This window comes from Pezoporus occidentalis, unplaced genomic scaffold, assembly GCF_034315485.1.
Source record: "Pezoporus occidentalis ecotype Australia unplaced genomic scaffold, CSIRO_AGI_Poc_V1 ctg34, whole genome shotgun sequence".
Lineage (NCBI taxonomy): Eukaryota > Metazoa > Chordata > Aves > Psittaciformes > Psittacidae > Pezoporus > Pezoporus occidentalis.
The window spans coordinates 4,961,888-4,980,379 of NW_026915376.1; the positions used below are offsets into that span (position 1 = coordinate 4,961,888).

An 18,492-nucleotide genomic window follows, 5' to 3' on the forward strand; every position below is an offset into this window, starting at 1 on the left:
GGAAATGAGAAACTACAGAAACCTTCAGCTGGTGTTGGGTTGGGGATGACACCTCCAACCTAACAAACAGGTGCAGATTTCAGCATGCTGGTGTCTGGCAGCACAATCCCTACAAGATCTGGTTGCTCCTCTCAGCTCTTCCTAATTCACAACTGTAAAGAACAAGTTTAAGGGTCTGACACCCCTCTGCTGACTTCTGCTGATGGAGTCAACGTTCTTTTTGAGTACCACCAACATGTCAATGTGCTCTGAAATCAGCTGTGCATCCCCAGCATATGTGTTCATGTATGCACTCCCACCAACTTGGTTCCTCTGAGGCATGCACACTCTCACCCTTATTCGGTCCAATTGGCTTCCTTGGGCAGTCCCCCTTTTTCAGAGTGACATCATCGATGGCAATGTCCCCCTCATAGCTTGTGCCCCGGACACCTTCGAAGATGATCTGTAAGCAGAGCATGGGACAGACCCCAGTGTGAGGCTGCTGCTGTGGAGGACCTTTCTTGTGCTGTGGGGCTCTGCAGAGGTGAGCAGGGCACAGACCAGGTCTTACCAGGTCCCTGAGTTTATGATTCTTTCCTGTTTCTCCAGTACTCATAGGATCTGAAGAGATGGACCCCACTGCTTACAGGACCAACCCCTGTGTGCTGAGTGTGGAGTAATAAATGAGCATGTAGAGCTGTGCTATATTAAGGGTGCTGCACTAACTAACCAACCAGTACTGAACAGCACTTGCAAGAGTTACTATATTATTGTTATTATTATTTTAAAATACTCAGAAGCATGCTGGGCATTTTGCCACAGTGCTACAACTTAGCAGCTTGCACAGGCCCAGCTCTCACAAACAACCCTACAACAGCAAAGTAGCACGTTGGCCAAAAACATCAGCAATAAAACATCCAGTAATGAAGCAGCCCACTTCCTGAGTACACATAAGGCACTTGATGAGCAGACACAGACTGCCACATTCACAAGGTGTCCTATGGTCCTAAACTAGGATGATAACGGGGGTGTGCTCTTGCAGCACATAGTAGAAGAAACTTCTAATGCTCAAAGTCACTTTACACCAACAGGCCAGCACCAACAGAGCTGTCACACAGACCTGGTGCCAGAAGGAGCTCTTTGACAAGCAGTTTCCAGACCAGCAATAATCATAAAATTTATAGTGCCAAACTGATGCTTGCACATAACAATGTTGAGTGGCTTCAGCAAGAAGTGGATTTGATTTATGTGCATCCACCAAGCTTTTACCTTGCCCCAGTGACTCTGGGGGTGGAGAGCTCCCAGTGTTCCACCAGCCCCTGTGCCACAAGGCAGATCTCTGCTGGGAAGTCTCCTACAGCCCGTGGCGCACGGACAGGACAGGCAGCAGGTGGCTCCTTGGCTGTGGACCTGACTTACCTGGAAGGGCCCGGGTGGGTTGATGGGCACATGTGCTTGCTGCCACATGTTCCCCCTGTTCCCACTGAGTGACCAGACCTGGGTGTCGATGGCTCGCTTGTTCCTCACACGAACCAGCAGGTTCAAGGAGCCTGTAAGAGAGGAACCAGGCACTCGTGTGTGCAACCCTGCCTACTGGGCTGGCACAGCTGTGGGGCTCAGCTGTATATTCAGAAACAGCCTGCAGAGCCCCAGCAGTAACCTCTGCAGGGAGCCAGCTTTCTCCTGGGTTAATGGGCAAGTGCCACTGGCAATGCTTCATCCATCTGGGGTACCCAAGGGAGGACAAAGACCCAGATGAACACAGAGCAGACAGGATGAGGAAGAAGCAGTCTGTAGCATGGCTGTGGTGGTGCAAGAAAGGGGGTGGCAGAAATGTTAGCTGCAAGGGACCTCCAGAGGCATCCCATCCAACCACCTGCTCGAAGCTGTCTCCACTCTTACATGAGCATATCATGTCTTTGCCTGGTCACATCTTGAAATCTCCTGAGGAAATCAGTGCTGGAGGGCATTGCCTGTACCACACTGCCTGTAGCATCCCAGCCATTTCCAGAGGGACACAACCCTCTGAATCAACACCGAGTTCCAAGTTCTTTCAAGCAAAGCCAACTCCCAAAAGGTTTTGTTTGCCATTAAACCAAAACCAAAGCAAATAAATCTCGAAGCATTTTCAGTTCTCACTTTGAAAACAGTGTCACAGCCCCCTACCCTCCACCCACAAGTGAAACTATCTCAATTTGTCTTCCTACAGCATCTTCTTAGCTGGCTTTTTATTTGTTTAATTTTGTTTCAGTGAAAAGCCATTTTTAATCATTCACTCTGGGTTAAAACACTTTTTTCTCTTTTTTTTTTTGTTTTCTTTTCAATTCAGCTGGTGATTCAAAAAAATAAATCAATCAATGACAATTCTAGTCATGCTGTCACTCATCAGTGTTTCTGGTCTCCATAGGCAGACATATTACATCTGAGAGCAGAGAGGCAATAATGACCCTTACTTATATGTCCATAGTCTGTCTGCACCTGGGATGCTGCATTCTGGCCAGGTATGCCCTACTGAGAGGCAGAAGTGAGGGGTCAGGAGAAGAGGCAGTGAAAGAGATTCCTGTATAATCTCCCTTCTGCATGATCCCCTGAAATTCTTCATTCTTGGCACACCACTGTGTAAAGGACAGGGACCTGGAAGTATCCCCATCAAGTACCTGGCTGTCAGAAAGCAAGAGATACATCACAGGGAGTTCAGAGGTGCATAATAAAGATGATGAAATGTTTAGATTCTGAATGGCTGACTTACAATAAAAGGTTAAAAGAATGAAATATGCGTGTAATTTAGTGAACTGATGAAAGAGTGGCATGTTGTGCCTGGAAATACTCACACGTGTTAGCAACAAGTCAAGCTGAGAAAACTAGATGAAGGCCTGATGGGACACGGAGAATTTACCCAATTCCCTTCCCCAGTGGCACCCATTTTGGGATGCACACCACAACCCAAGACAAAGGAGTGAAGTAATTTGTTTCTCTCTCTTTTGAGACCAGCTGGCACTGCACAACCCTGGGGAGACAGAAATAAGTGGGTGGGATCTCCCTCCTTGGAACACAGTGCCAAGGATGAGAAGTCACTATGGGAGTCTCCAGCAAAACCAGCTTTGAGCTGTTGGTTTCTTATAGGGTTTGCCCTGCCCTTTAGGAGCTTCCTACAAGGGAAAGTCTGTCTAAGAAGGATACCTAGTCCTCACGGAGGCCCTTGACCAAACTCATGGTCCATGCAGGAACTACATAACCCTATTGATCAATATCAATGCAGAGAAGCTAGTTACAGACATCAGAGCTGGTGAGGATGGGGAATTGAGAGTGAATGAAGAATTATTATGAAGCTGCTAGCAAATAAGCATTAAAACTAACTGTTGCCTATTCTACCCTCATGTGGGAACTTGCGGATAGGATCTGCCACTCTGGGCAGCACTGGGACAAGTCAGGCAGCAAATGAACTTTGATGCACTGGGAAAAAAGTCAAGGTGAGATAGAAAGAGAACCAGGGAAGCATCTGGAATGCAAATTAGTATCCCCAGAGCACTGGCTGTGAATGCCTGGCCTAAACCCAGACCAAGCCTGAGCCTATCCTGGCTGACAGCTACATGTCCTTGGAGCATCAGGAAAAATATTTCAACCTTTTGGGCCCTGAATTCCCTAATAGAACAATACCAAATATTAGCAGACATTCTTCAAATGGTTTGCAATTGGAAAAGAAGCTCCCTTACCTACCCACAACATGCAGCGTCTCACCACCCCTGTCTACGCAAGGAAAACTGAAGGTCAAACCAAATGAACAGCATGTCCCTGTCTTGCAAATCAGAGTTGTGAAGGGGAGTTAGATCTCATAGCCATACCTGCAATCCCTGATAAATCACAGAGCCTGCCTGAGGCTGGGAAAGAACCACAACACCTTCCTTTTCCAGCAACGCTGTCCCTGGGAATGTGCTTCTGGAAGCCATGGCAGAGACTCCAAGAGGTGGAACTAAACAGGGATGAAGCTTCTATCCCAGCTGTGTCCACAGTGTTGTAGATGTTAAAGATTAACCAGATCTTCTAATTTATTCCCTTCTACCATGTGTCAGTCTGCCAAAAGCTACCAGCCAAGTTTTTAAGGGCATGTAGCCAGTAAATGGGGTACCTGGAAATGAACCTTCAGGTCTGAGCTCCAGGCAGATCCATGAAACATTTTAGTCCTGGACTACAGAAATCTCAGAAGTCACCTTTCCAGTTGCTCAGAGCTTCTTTATCTCCGTTTTCCACTCTTGCTTCGAAAGCCAATTGTGTGATGGAACGAGTGCTGCAGAGCTCTGTGTTTTCCAAGGGAAAACTCTGGGCTCAGCCCACTGCCTTAAAATCAAGTGTTGTTCCAGGATCCCACTTACAGTCATGAAAATCCACAGATTAAGTCCCAGGCTAAAAAGGGAAGTGAAGCCTATGTAAATATTGACATCCGTAGCTCTTGATCTTGGTGAATTCACACCTGCCCACACTTACCTCTGTGCAATCTACCAATACCTATCTCATGCCTTATTAACCATATTTACTTCCCATGTAGCTTCCAGCATGTCACACAAGTTCAGACCTAACCAGCCACCTGATGCTTGTAAGATGCCCCTCCTAGAGCACAGACTACATATCAAAATCCCACTTTGCAGGAGGTGACCAATGCATGGTCCACGCATGTGTGGGATGTGAGAAACTCATTCACAGCTCTGAAGTGACTTGCCACGTGAACCTTAGTAAACTGCTTTTGCCTGCTTGTGTCTGCTGACATAATAGGATGATGATAATCAAGGACAGTAACACCCACTCGCTTAGGGGGGAACTCAGGAACACAGCAAATATTTTATGAGACCTGAGTGAGAAGACACAAGAGAACAGAAGTGCCTGAGCTCATCTGCCTTTCCAATGGCACAAACTAAAGAAGAACCAAAGTGGGACCTGCTCACCAACCCCTACGCCTCCAGCAGTAGATGTGTAAAAGGCCAATCTGGGATGTCCTCCAGCACCAGCTCTTGCAGCCACCTGTTTTGCCTCATTTTATGCAAAATCATACCTAGTTTCCTGTATCAGAGTCCAAATCCAATTGAGCAGTTTTGTTATGTATTCCTGTCATTATCACCCCTTCCCCATCTCCCCCATCTGGCATTTCCTAAGGGCACCTGCTGGTGAGGCACACACAAAGACAGGCCATCTATCTGCTGCTAAATCTCTCCAGCTGACCAGAGACAGACAAACACAAGGGAAATCCCAGGACATCAGCAACCCTGTTGTAACCTGTCCCCATACAAGGCAATCTTTGTCTTGTAATCTGTATTATTCCTTCTTCCTAATCAAAAGATAGAATAAAGGCCGCTGACTAGCAATGAGGAATCAATTACAAGGAGAGTGAGCCGTACCTTCTGTTGGCTGCCTTTAAGACCAGAGCTGGCATTTCAAAAGAGTGGCACTCACACAAAAGAGCACCAGCTGGGCTGCCAGATAGAGTAGCCCAAGGGATGCCTTTAAATGTTACCTTCCCACAACAAGAAAAGGTCGTCTCTCAGTTTCCAGGGGATGGGGACTTCACTGTTGCATTGAATAGTGGGTGTAGATCCAGAAGAGCCAGCGTAGGCAGGACTGGGAGGGAGGCCTTTACAGGGTCTATAAAGGCAGGGCCATAGGCACAGTCTGTGTGGGATGGCAGGGAAGATAGAGGTTTCCTCAAGAACTCTCCATGGGGCAGCTGTTGGGGATTAATGCTGGGTGATGGGATGGGGAAAGGCTGCAGCATAGCTCAGTATATGCAGCAATGGCTGAAAGCAGGCAGCCAGAGGGCTAGGAAGCAAAGAGAATTAGATACTGCATGCTGAGAGATGGGGTGCTCTGCCAAGTGCAGCATAGCCCCATGGGGTAGTAGGGAAGGCTGTCGGGATCCACAGCTGGGAGCTGGGCTGGCTGCAGGCTTGCACGCAGCCTGGTCTCACTGTAACTCCCTGCTGTGGTCCTGCAGAATCCCAGCTCCAGCACATAAAGGAACTCAGGAGATCAGCTCTCCATGAGTAGTCCTATCTGCAGCCTTGATTTAGGTTTGGCACACAACTATGAATACAGGGCTGAAAGGCCCTGTGGAAATTCCCATGGCATTTCAAATGCCAGCAAGACAGACCGAGATAAGAAGAAACAGATCAATAGCAAGAGATGTCCAGTGGATGGAAAGAGATGATACACTGTGGAGAGGACTCAGACCCTGTATAGCCTGGCAGATTCCCTTGCAGACTCATCACGAAGGCTAAAAACAAGCCAGGGAGTAAAAAATCTCTCTTACCTTTCTAACAGGGCCTCTGAGCATTGCCTTAAGTGGAGTTTAGTGTTACCACCACTGATCACAAATTTAAAGCCCAAAGCTTAGTACAGGTAAATCTCAGGAGTGATTGACAGTCCCCAGAAAGAATCTATTACTGTTCATAATCTCCACAACAAACACACATCCCTTTCCCTATCTCATTTAAGCTGATGTTAATGGATCACAGTCAGTGTCAGGCTGGTCTCAGTTACGGTACTGTGGGGGAAAGCTACTGCTCTGAGAGCTAGAAAGCAGAGGGTGGAAAAACAATTGTAGCACAGATGGAGACGGAGCTTGTACTGACTCATAATTTCTAGGAATGCAAGTTGTCTTTGTGCCACGTTAGGGTGTATTTACTTTTTCACAGTCTCTAAGGGTGCTTTGTACGTTACATATGTGGAGTAAGACAATTAAAACCTCTTGGCTGCTTTCCACTCCTGATTAGAGAGAACTTTATCTTTACATGTCTTTAACTGACCTCAGCTTGGTGTGCAGGCTCTGGGCACAGGGTCACTATGCAGACCCCTTCCTGCAGCCACCACTTCAGTAATTTCAAAGCAACCAGGGTTCAGACAGCTTATCAATAGTGAGAAAATTAAGTCTTGGCTAGAGTTTGGAAAGCACCACTGTCCCACCTCTACTCATCCCCACTGGCTTTAGAGAGGCACTGAGCACATTCAGCGCTGTGCTGCACGCTGCCTAGTTGCTACGGGACACTCCTTTTGCTTCATTACAGTGGGGAGGCTATAGTGAAAGGGATCAAGGGAATCAAAGCCTCCAAGTCCCCTGCTGTGGCTGGGACTTTCTGGGGATATGAACAGCGATACGGTAAGTTTTGATTGGCAATACTTCCCCTACAGCAAACCTGTGAAAATTACTTGTATCTTGCTACAGGGAATTTTCTTCGGATTTTACTGTGGATTTAAAAAAATCAAAGAACCACGCATTTCCACCCATGACCTCCTAAACCACCATCAAATGAGGACGGGCTTGAAGCAATATCCCCTGACATGGTAAAGCCAATTGCACACATTGATCTATGATCCATTGCTATACATCTGACCTGTCTCGCATGCATATGAATTTTTGGCTGGAGGAAATGGACCAGCAGAGAAGCAACAACACTGCACTGTAAAGAGGCAAAGTGGACATGCAGCTGGACCCCTGGGGGAGCCATGCTGGGCAGTGGGACCTGGGGCATGCAGGCAGTGTGGTAAATGCAACGGTATGGTCAGTCTGCCTTGTGACAAATGCTAATGGGAGGAAGGCAGGCCAACTACAGCTACAGCTCCTTCTCTCCAGCATATCCCCACCTGTCTGTGTACATAGAGAGCAGATGGTGATATGGTAGGAGCAGACTTGCAATGGAGCTATGCTTGAGCTCCTTTGCTCATTTGAACCACGGTCTAATTAGAGAAAGTGTTGGCATAGAAAGATGAATGATACAAGACTTCCATTTTTGATGGAAATTCTGCCACCCCTTTTCATGGTAAATTCCCTCAGAGGCTGTTTGTGACCAATAACAGGCTTTCTCTGTGTGGACAACAGGATGTTGTTTAAGGAATTAAAAAAAGGGAGAAAAAAATCTCCATGCTCCACAGCACTAAATTTATGCTACCCAGAAGAATAAAGGCCCACCCAATATGCAGCCAGTGCAGAGTAGAAGGAGAGTACAGAATCTGGCAATTAAAAGACAAGACTTGGGAGTCCTCGGGCTTTTCGCCAACTTCACGTCTGATTCATTATGCCATCTTGCTTAATCACATCCCAGACTGTGTCCTTCCCTACAGGACAGATGGGGTGCCTGGCTCCCACTCCCAAGCCCAGCTGTGTTTTCACAGCCCCTAAATGCAGCCGCAGGCAGTGGCTCTGTTCCCATGTGCCAGCTCCCCATGCTGCTGTGCTGGACATCCCCTGCTCATGGCGAGCACTGGAGCTATCATGGAATTTCATCAGGCTAGAAGCAAGTTCCCTCTGCCTACTGCCTGGGAGCTATGGTCCCACGTGCTTTCAGTCCAGATACTCAGACTAAAAGTGACCATGTCCTCAAGTTTCCCCACAGCTCTCGGAGACCTCCTGCCTTCTGTAGGCAAAGGGAGGCTAGCAGGCAGGATGGTGCCTACCACTGTCTCAGCTGGATGTGTGCTTATTTACAGCCCAGAGAAGCAGAAAGCAAACGGCATCGTGAGCTTAGTGAGTCTCCAACCACCTGCCCTCCAGCATACGTCCCCCTTTGTTGTCAAGCCTGGCATGGAGAATGTGCACCCCGCTTCTCTAGGGCTTGTTCTTCCCAGCCCCAGCTCAGCGGACACAAATGCTTCCCCAGAGAGGTGGTCACTGACCCATATCTATGGGACCGGGAAGCACCCAGTAATCTCAGGGTCAAGGATGGGAAGGACTTTGTTGTGCATCCCCTGCTTGCTTACTGAGCAGGATGGTGCTTGAGCTGCCTTGCTGGTCTCTCTGCCCCCTACCAGTACCAAATGTGCTGCCAAGCCCCCTTCCTACACCGTGATGCTCCATCATGAAATGGAGATTCCCCCATGTTTCATCCTGCCTTGCTACAGCCCCCTCCATGCTGGTATATGCAGCATGCTGTGAAAAGGCACTGTTTGGATGCAGGGAAGCTCCCATTTGCTCTGTGTCCTCTGTGCCACAGTAATTCATGCTAATGCTCCAGCTCCTTGCGTGACTCCCTGCATAACCACTATGTGTGATAATTTACAACATCTACCTGTCTACACACCTCTCTACACAGAGATTCTTTCTCATGAGATTTCTCACTCTTCAGGAAATACCACCAGCGCCAAAAAGGGGGAATTTGCATTACCAGAAAATCCATATATATTTGTCAGAATTGTCTCCTGATATCTTATACTCCAGACTTGCCTCAACAGCTTGTTTTTATCCAGAGATCCTTGTAAAAGCTGACAACGTGCAACCTTAAGAGACTTCCCCACCTAAGAAAGAGAGGATGTAACTGTGGAAAGAAGTCCTCCTGGACATTTTGAACAGAAGTCCATCTGTAGAAACTGAGAACAACCCTTTACCCTAAGGGGTACCTCCTTTTTTCTAGGGCTTGCCCTTTGGCTCCTAGCAAGGATCCTCCATACAAATACACACAAAGGAATATAGCTGGCCTGAAGGCATGGAGCAGGATGAGATATATACTGATCTCAGTGCAGCTGTGCAGCTCCTCTTCTATACATTCAGCTCTAAATAAGGAGTTATGACCTTTCCATAGCCAGTGCTTCTACCTATGTAGCCAAGAGCTTGTCCTTGCCTTCTGGGAGCTCTCCAAGCAAGCCTGCAATGATATGATCTATGTAAATGCACAGCAGGCAGAAATAGATCCTTCCCAGACAGCAGTGCTGCATTCCTTGCTGAGCTTGAACAGATAAACTAGACAGTTGGATCAAATCTTTGGTTTTGTCTGCTTAACAAGAAAAAACCTCTCATCGGTGAAATTCTGCTGGGAGGGAAGATGTATTAAATGTACAAACTGTCTGACCAAGGAGAGCTGGCGGTAGTAACAGAAGGAAACACGATTTTAGCAGAGCAAGGAGAAAGCACATTTCAGGGGTAAGTTCAGAGTCGGTCTCTTGTCAGGGCCACGGCTGTGTAAGAGCCCAGCACTGTCTCTGGGCTTTGGGTGCTCCCCACTGTCATGGATGCTGCTGCCTTCGTTTCTGCAGCTCCTGCCAAAAAGGTTGGGATTTGCCAATGGGGATGCACCTACAAAGCCCTGACTCTTGCCCAGTGCAATGGGGGCAGCTTCTGCATGCAGGAAAACAGCCCAGCCCTGCTGCTTTAACTGTGACCCTAATCCTCCCAAACATGGCACCATCTCTGCCTTAATTTAAGAAGCAACTACTTCCGCACCATTTCTGGTGAGTGCATGGGGCAGGCAGAAAGCAGGTGTGCGAATTTGCCTTTACTGGGCATGTAATGGTGAAAGAGGCTGGCCACAGCTTCAGCTGCCAGCAAAAACACATGTACAGGGGCTTGCTACGTCCAGACAGGACTCCAAAAGACGTCCAGAGGGTGATTCTGTTGGGTTAGACTCCAGCTTGTTCTAAGTTGGAAGACAGCAAGTGTTGGTCTTTGTCAGACACACCAACTTTTCTCTTCTCAGCCTCCATCACTCACTGCTCTCCTAAAGCTGAGCACTGTAGACTGGAGCATCTAAATTAATCTCAACCCCCAGAATGGACTGTCTGGGTTATGGTCCTAAATTTCTACAGAGGGCAGATGCCAAACCATGATTTCTCATTACAAAGACCAAATCTAAGGCAGGGCTTGAGTCCCACTCTGATAAAGCAGCTGTGAAGAGCCTCCACAGGCAGCAGTGCTGGTCAGATGAACAGGATCATTGCACTTGCTCTGTGCCTCAGGCAGCTGCAGCAGCCCCATCTTTCGTCCCCTCTAATGTTTTCTGGAACCAAGCAGTTTGAAGGTAGCCAGGCAGCTCCTTCTCTCTTAGTGTACCTGCTGGACCCCAGAAGTACTGGAGGGAGTAACTTAGGGAGGAAAGGCCAACCTGGAGGAATGTGGCAAGAAGACGATCATGCTTAGGCAACGTTTCTCAGCAATTTTGCAGTCTTGGGAAGCCATTGGTGTGAACTATAGCTGCTGTGGGGTCTGCTTGCTCCTTGTTCACCGTCTGATTTGTGGCATGCCCAGATGCCTCCAGGCAATTGCTCTCTCCTCTCCCAGCTTTGATAAGGGACCCTTTCATCTTTGCCACCAGAGACAGCTGGGTCCTCTGTGCAATGCATGTGCTCAGCTCTCAGACCGAAGAGCACACGCTATGCTCAGAGCTCTCAGATGAGCTGAAACAGAAATCTGCTTCGTACACACTGCCAGGTTTAAAAGAGCGTAACAGCCAGACAAATGGAGTCTGCCTGCTTCCCTCCTTTGGGCAAGCTTTGCAAAGACCTCAGACAAGAGAGGAGGGAGCCTCCCAGAGCCCCCAGATACAAGTTCTGTGTGTGGAAGTGTTCCTGACAAAAATCCTGCAGAAGCAGTGTAGTTATGCTGTGGAAGCCTTTGCCTGTCTCTTCTATATCCCTATTAACAACCTATTTCCCCATCATCACCTAGTCTGTGGTCTCTTAGTCCCAGGAGCCAAACACAGGGCAGCTGCACGGCTGCAGGGCTTGGAGCAGATGGGCTGTTTTAGTGTGATGCTGAAGCTAGCAAGACAGCAGGAATGAACAGCTGAGATCACATATTCTTCCTGCTGAACTGAAGACAGCACTCAAAATCTGTTCTCTGGCCTCCTCCTCTGCCTCACCCGCAGAGCAGTGAGAGGTGAATGTTTCAGGCCGGGGAGCGGTTTGCTGCAGGGAGGCTGTTAGAGTAGGCTGTTCCCAGCTTTGGGGCAGGATGCATTACAGCAAGAGACTCCTTTCCCGTTTTATGCCTGGCTGTACTTTCACCAGAAAATTTCCATGGGACTGGCTGATGCAGTGAGACTCCCAACCTGCATCTGCAAACTCCTTCAATTCAAGTGCTGAGGTGCCTGTCATCCCTGAAGAACTCTCTTTGGGAGAGGCAGTCACTCCTGGCAGTAATGGTGATGACTGACACTTGTTGAGCACTTTTTGATTTTCTGGGAAGCATTTCAATACATGTTACAAAATCATATCTTATTAAAGTTCAAGATTGGGATGGCTGTACAGATAATGCAAGGTACTTGTGCATTCTGCCCCCTCAGCCTTTATCCTGTAAGCGCATCCAAGGTGTCTCCAGGTGTGTACCTGGAATGACCAACTTCAATTTCCACATGGCACTGGTGAAATAGTTAATGGTCCATGGAGAGAACAGAAGAGTGACCTGGGAGTGCTACACGAGTAGCTGGATACGCACTGAGAGCTCATGTTTCCTCTTGGGTATCTGTTAAGTTTTGTATCTAGCAATTTCAGGGTCTGAATAATTGATGCTACACCGGATGTCTCACGAGATGGTCAGGTTGCAGTATATCTTTACAGCTGCTCAACACTGCACAAGAAGGCTGCTTCTGGGAGCCAACTCTGAATGGAAAGACGCTTCACGGATAGCCTGGGGGAAGGCAGAGGGGATCATAGCAGCTTCTCACCTGATGAGTAACAGTGACTCAAATCAGGTGAGCAAGGGTAAAGATGATCTGCAGGGATTCAGGGCATCTGCAAGTGAATTGGTGCCAGCAATTTGTGCCCCTGACAACCTTCCCAACAAATTCTGCAGCAGGGATGTGGTCAAGGTACTAGGCAGAATGCCTGCATCAACATGAAGATGTTATTTGTGGAATAAAAATAACACATAGCCAATCCACATCTGAACACCTTTCCTTCCTCTCTCTGTCTTCTTCAGCTTCACATGACAAGCTCTTTGGCTTAGGGATGTTTCAGTCCCACCTCTGCAAGCTGTATCAAGCATGGGATTGATGCTCTTTGTAAGTAAACATCCAGTAAGGGTGTAAATGCATAGTATTTACTGGGTTCCAGCAAGAGTAATTGAAGGAGTTCTCTACCCTTGGTTATGCAGAAAGTTTGATTAGGTGATGTATTGGTCCCACCTGGTCTTAAAAATCTTTAAATCTATGGTTCTAATCCAAAGTTCACTTAAGTCTTTAGAAAAACAATGACTTCATCACTCTTTGGTTCAGAGCCACTATATTGAACCTACAGAGCTTTTACAAATATGTGGTTATCTTGCCAGGTACTTATAATCCTTGCTCATGGATCATGGTATTTGTCTAACTTCCCCCCAAGAACCAAACAGTACCAGAAGAGACCAAATCTATCCAAAGGGTCCACATCACAGCCCACAGGAAGCTGCTGGACGTCTGCACAAAACATTAGTCAAATGCACATTTATTGATGTAGAAATGAGTAAAGCCAAGAACCCCACTGAAAATGAAGACTATTAAAAACATGGAATACATTTTTTCATTACAAACTCTCATTTTTTCATTTAACTCTAACTGCAAGTTGTTTTCAAGAGCCTAGAGGGAAGTGAATCATACTCATTAGGAAAAACAGCCTCCCCTCAATCAATCCAGTGATGTCATCTCTACCATGTAGAGTTATTCCATTGGAGATAATGGCATGGCTTTCCTGAAGGATGTATTTGTATATAAGGCAAACTTTATATATCCAACAGAATGCAGCTAACTCCAGGGTGCCACCAGTATAACTGCATGCAGTAGCAGGGTGCTGTGTTCATAAACAAGGATTGGGTAGGAATGAGGGAGCTACAATGTTGAATCTTACAAAAAGGATGTCTTCATGGTTCAAATTGCATTTACATTGAAATAGCTGGTACCTATCAATCTGTGTGATCTGACAGCTCTGACTACTGTCACTTCGCAGAAACAAGATGCGGCCACGTGGCATCTGTGCTAACACTAGTTCCTGTGTGCTTGTCCACCATGACCTCTGAGATACCTTATGGCTCTATTGAACTTGGATAATGTGGCAAGTGATGTCATTGTTGCTACTGACTGAGAACCAAAATCCCTGTTCCTCGCATTATCCTAGAATAGAATAGAATAAAATAGTATGGAATACGATAGACTAGAAATAGGAAAAAAAAACTTCAGTTAGAAGGGACTGACAGCCATCATTTAGTCCAATTGCCTGACTACTTCAATCACATCTCTAGGAAGACTGTTCCAGTGTCTGACCACCCTCTCAGTAAAGAAATGTTTCTAACATCTAGTCAGACCCTCCCCTGATGCAGTTTTGAACCATTCCCATGCATCCTGTCACAGGATATCAGGAAGAGATCAACACCTCTCTCTCCGCTTCCCCTCCTCATGAAGCTGTAGAGAGTAGTTTGCAATTCCATTGGAAGCTTCCAATCCTGATTATATGTAGGCTACACTTAGCTGGGGTGGCCAGATAAGGCCTGTGTCAGCATTAAGCTGGAACAAGAGCACCTTTAACAACTTCACAGGTGCTGGATACATGCCAGAAAATAAGCCCATTCCCTGACTGCTGGGAGAGGAACTGGCCAAGACCATGATACTGCTAGTGCAGAAAAGATGCTTAAAGTACAAAAATTGCAAGCCAAGAGCAGGGTCTTCAGGCATTGCATTCAGTCAGGCTCAGCTCTTGAAGCTCAGGACTTGACACTTTCACTACAGGTAGCAGCTGAACAGTCCTGTCTTGGTAAGTACCCCAGGGCAAGGAGATGTCTTTGGTTTTTCACCTCTCTGAGACCATAAGCCTGAATGTAATGACTACTGTTATTAAAAACACAGAAAACATAGTTTGAAAAGGGTCTACCAGTAAGCTCGCAAATCAGAAGTAATCTGAAAAAATGCTGCTTTGGTACATCCTACATCACTGCTTTTATGTAGGTACTCCTGAGAGCAAATAAACTTGTTGACTCACATGTTTTCCCCACAAGCACAGTCACTGGCTCATGAGATAGGAAGCTATTATAGAGTTGGCTACACAAAAAGCTAAATCCACTGAAATTTCCTCTTCCCTCTGAGCAACCTTCCTTGCAGGCCTCTATTGCTGCAGGGCCTGCAAGAGCATCTAGCAGCAGGCAGGAGGCTGTGCAGATCATAAGTTGTCTACCACTGAGCTACGAGACATGAGAGAGGTAGCCAGGACTGCAGTGAGAGCAGCCCATGGACAACACCGTCCTTTCAAAGCATCCCCTGCGTAGGCAGCCCTGGAAAGAGAGGAAGAGGAGTCTCATGGCTGAAGCAAGGATCTGCTCTCAGCTTCAATGCTTACTCACCAAGCTGATTCGACAAAGAGGCTTTTGGAACTGGGTGACTGGTCACTGCCTGCTTCGGCTAACTCCCTCTCCTGAAGAAAGCAAGCAATGCCTCATTTGATGACTTCTGCAAGTAAGACACCCTTGGTTTTGAATACCTCATGGAAACAGGATTTCTTTCCTTCCACTCCCCCTGATTTTTGTGTTTGGGCTGGCAGGATCGTAGGGCAATACAAATGCTTGCTCTGGAGGATGCTAGAGGAAGAAAAACCAATGGCCAGATAATTCCAGAAAAATGGGAATTGCCTCCAGGGAGCTCCCCTTCACCCTGCTCTCTCATATTCAACATCACCCTGCTCTGCTACTTGCTGAATATCTTATGCCATGGCTACAAAAGCTCCATTTGTATTCTGTTTCTCTCTTTCATCATATCTATTATAAACGAGTAGTGTCTGGGAACTCTCCCAGGGAAGATTTGCCTGGATGGCTATGGATATTTTATAGTCAAATTGTGAGAGTAAGCCAGCTTTCAAGTTCTGTAGAGGGGGAAAAAAAGGTAATAAAAGGGTTATTAAAAAAATAAATAAATGTCAGGATTTTATACAGCTTCTTTTCATAGTGACAAAGCTTTGGTTTGCTCCACAGTGGAGTTGGAGCTGCTAGGAGAGGCTCGATCTGGAAGATGTCCCATTGCCAAGAGGAGCAATCTAGGTAGCTCTTGCTAAGTGCTGTGGCTGGCTCAGCTGGGATGGCATCTGGCTTGACAGCACTGGGCTGGCATGGGGTCAGACAGGGGTTGGGGCTGTGTCTGAAGGCATCAGATACCACTGGCTATGTGGGGAGTAGGACATGGCCCACGGCTGTAGTCACCCCATCTTTCCCTTCGTATGGCTGCTTATACGATACAGGTAGAAGGCCAGGATCTGCCTCCTCATCTCACAGGAGAAGTCCTAGCAAGGAGTGCTGTATCTGAGAGGGTCACTCTCTTCCAACCCAGGGCTAAAGAAGACCACCTGAAGAAACTTGCTTTGCCCTTAGGCAGGCTGCCACTTCCCCAGGAACTCTGAGAGGCCTTCAGCCACCAAGGGCATAGATAGAGCCTGGCGCCATCTGAACAAACCGAAGCTTTCTGGCAGGGTTTCACAACCTCCACACAAGCAAAACCAGCCAGGGAATAACCAAAGTGCATTAGAAATGTAGATGAGCCATTAGACCTGCTGGTGAAACAGAGCGTGTCCCAAATGCAGGTTCGTTCGTGCATGTGCAGGGATGAGGACAACTACGCCAGAGTGCTGCCAGCGTGGCAGTAAGGAAAACAACCAAAAGTAGCATAACATTTAGTAAATAGCATAGTGAGAATATTAAAACCCAGGCATTTTTAGGATTACCAGGCGTTCTGAATTTTCCTGGAGAGGTCTCAGTTTCACCTTGGTGCCCTGATATGTAGAACAGAAGCCAAAACAATTACAGAATATCATGGCTGGCCTGAAAGATATACTCTCCTGAGTAGAGAGCTGATACAAAGTACTGAAGTTCAATTTGCAGGCAGATATATTGTGGGTTTGCAAGACCAGCACACATGTTCCACAGTCCAAGAGGAAAATAACTTTCTCATTTCTTTCTCTTTCATTCCCTGACTCTATCTAGTCAGTCTAATTTTTAAATAATTTATTTGCTCTCAGCTCGGCAGCATCCACCCTGGAAATCGTTGTATGGCATTAAAGAGTCTATCTACCTTGTACAGATTCATCAGTCCCCTCGTGCAACAAGGGGAATAATGAGGAGCAGGCAGGAGCAGCAACATGGAGCATGAAGGGAAAATCAACAGGTATAAAAGGTGCCTGAAGCCAAGGAATAGAGGATTGCACTCCACGGCTTTCTAAGGTCTTGGGAGTCACTGTATCTTTTGCTCTGGGCAATTTGTGGGTGGAGCAAATGAATAAAGAGTTAAAATGCTAAAAGCCAAAAACGTGTAATGAATTAATTCCCTGTCATGTTCACTCCACCCCATCTACAGACAGACCACCACACCAGAGCTGTAAAACAGAGCTTTGTTTCAAAAGGAAGAAAAAGCTAATGGGCTTTTACTTTCCTCAGGAACTTGGAAATATGACACATAGCTGTATTCCTAAAGGAAACAAAGCAAAAGAAGCCTCTTCCTTCCATACCTTATTTCCTTGCCAGTCTCCCACTGGTTTGGGCCACCTTTCATTGCAATCACAAAGATGAGATCCCTTTCAAAGCCTCCAGGGGAAGACATGTAGGAATTGGGCAGCAATTGACTGACCATGGCAGGCAACTGCAGGGAGCAAGGGAATTTACCAGCCAGCATTTACAAGTGGATTCTGTCAGCTGAGCAAGACCAGGAAAACCCAGTGTGCACCTATACTGCCAGTGCTCTGCCTGAGCAACCTGCCACCACATGAAGACAGCACGGAGCAGCCTGGCTGTAGGGGGAATACAGGTGATGCAAACATCTCTGACTTAGCCAGACTCTGAGTGCAGACAGCAAATATGAACCCAACCCTCAGACCAAACACAGAGATGCAGACCTGCTCAGTGACCCGCAGCCCAGCCCTTACCCCCTGGCATCCATGGGGTCAGGGTTTCAGCCTCAACCCCACTGAGAGAAGGAGATCCCAAATTTTGCAGCTTAACCTCTCTGCCATGCCACACACGTGCAGAGATGTGATGGCCAGACTTGGGAGCATGTTCCCTCCCAGTGACATCAATGGTGCTGAGCAGAGAACTCTTAATTAACCCCATTTACTGAAGGGCGGACACATTCTTGCCTGGGCCCTGATTTTTCAGTCAGGCTCCGGTCCAGCAGGTGATTAATAACCCAGTGTGCCCTGGGAAGAGTGCATCTATTATTCAAATTAATGAAATTATAATCAAGAGGTGACGAATTAGCAATTGCTCCTTGACTGGATATGGAAACTCATTAGTGTGCCAGGCGCTTCTGGGGCGCTTGCTGCAGTTAGAGAGGAGGGAGTCAGGCAGAGCAGAGAGACCCTTGGCACAGCTGAAGGAACATGAATCCTGCCCACCCCAAAATAGCTGCAGCCACCAGAGAGCTCTCTGCTCCCACATAGCCCCTTCACTTCTGTCTCCCTTCCAATGGACGGACTGTTCACCTGGTGTTCTGCTGCCTGGAGCAAGGTGGCTGTGGCCATGAGCGGGGAAAATGTACACACATGGGTACAATGCTCTTTTCTGTGGAGAGCAGGGAGCCTTATAGTAGAGGAGGATTGAGCCAGAGGGGAAGGGGTGATGGCTGACTGCAAGATACTGCCCTGAGGATAGGCTGCAACAGCCTCACAACCCTGACACCGCTAGTGTGTGGGTAAAGGACAAGTATCTGACAGCAGCATCCCACCCTGGTTCTTCGAGCACTGGAACAGGACTCCCACCCTCCTGAATTGCTGGCTGCAGGCACAAGGTCTCCCCCAACAGCCTGCACTATTTACCTTTCTTCCCTA

At 47.3% G+C, this 18,492-nt stretch overlaps 1 protein-coding gene across 2 annotated transcripts in view; it reads right to left on the reverse strand.

Moving 5' to 3' along the window:
* Positions 1 to 18,492, reverse strand: part of MDGA1 (MAM domain containing glycosylphosphatidylinositol anchor 1) — a 150,928-nt gene that overhangs the window by 2,130 nt on the left and 130,306 nt on the right. Inside the window, exons 15-17 of one of the 2 annotated variants that reach the window (XM_062629652.1) lie at positions 1,399 to 1,529; positions 328 to 442; positions 151 to 248 (exon numbers count right to left, since the gene is read on the reverse strand). In XM_062629652.1, the coding sequence (XP_062485636.1) occupies positions 151 to 248; positions 328 to 442; positions 1,399 to 1,529 (344 nt within the window). The remainder of the gene's footprint in view (positions 1 to 150; positions 249 to 327; positions 443 to 1,398; positions 1,530 to 18,492) is intronic. The other variant, XM_062629651.1, reaches the window with a different exon arrangement.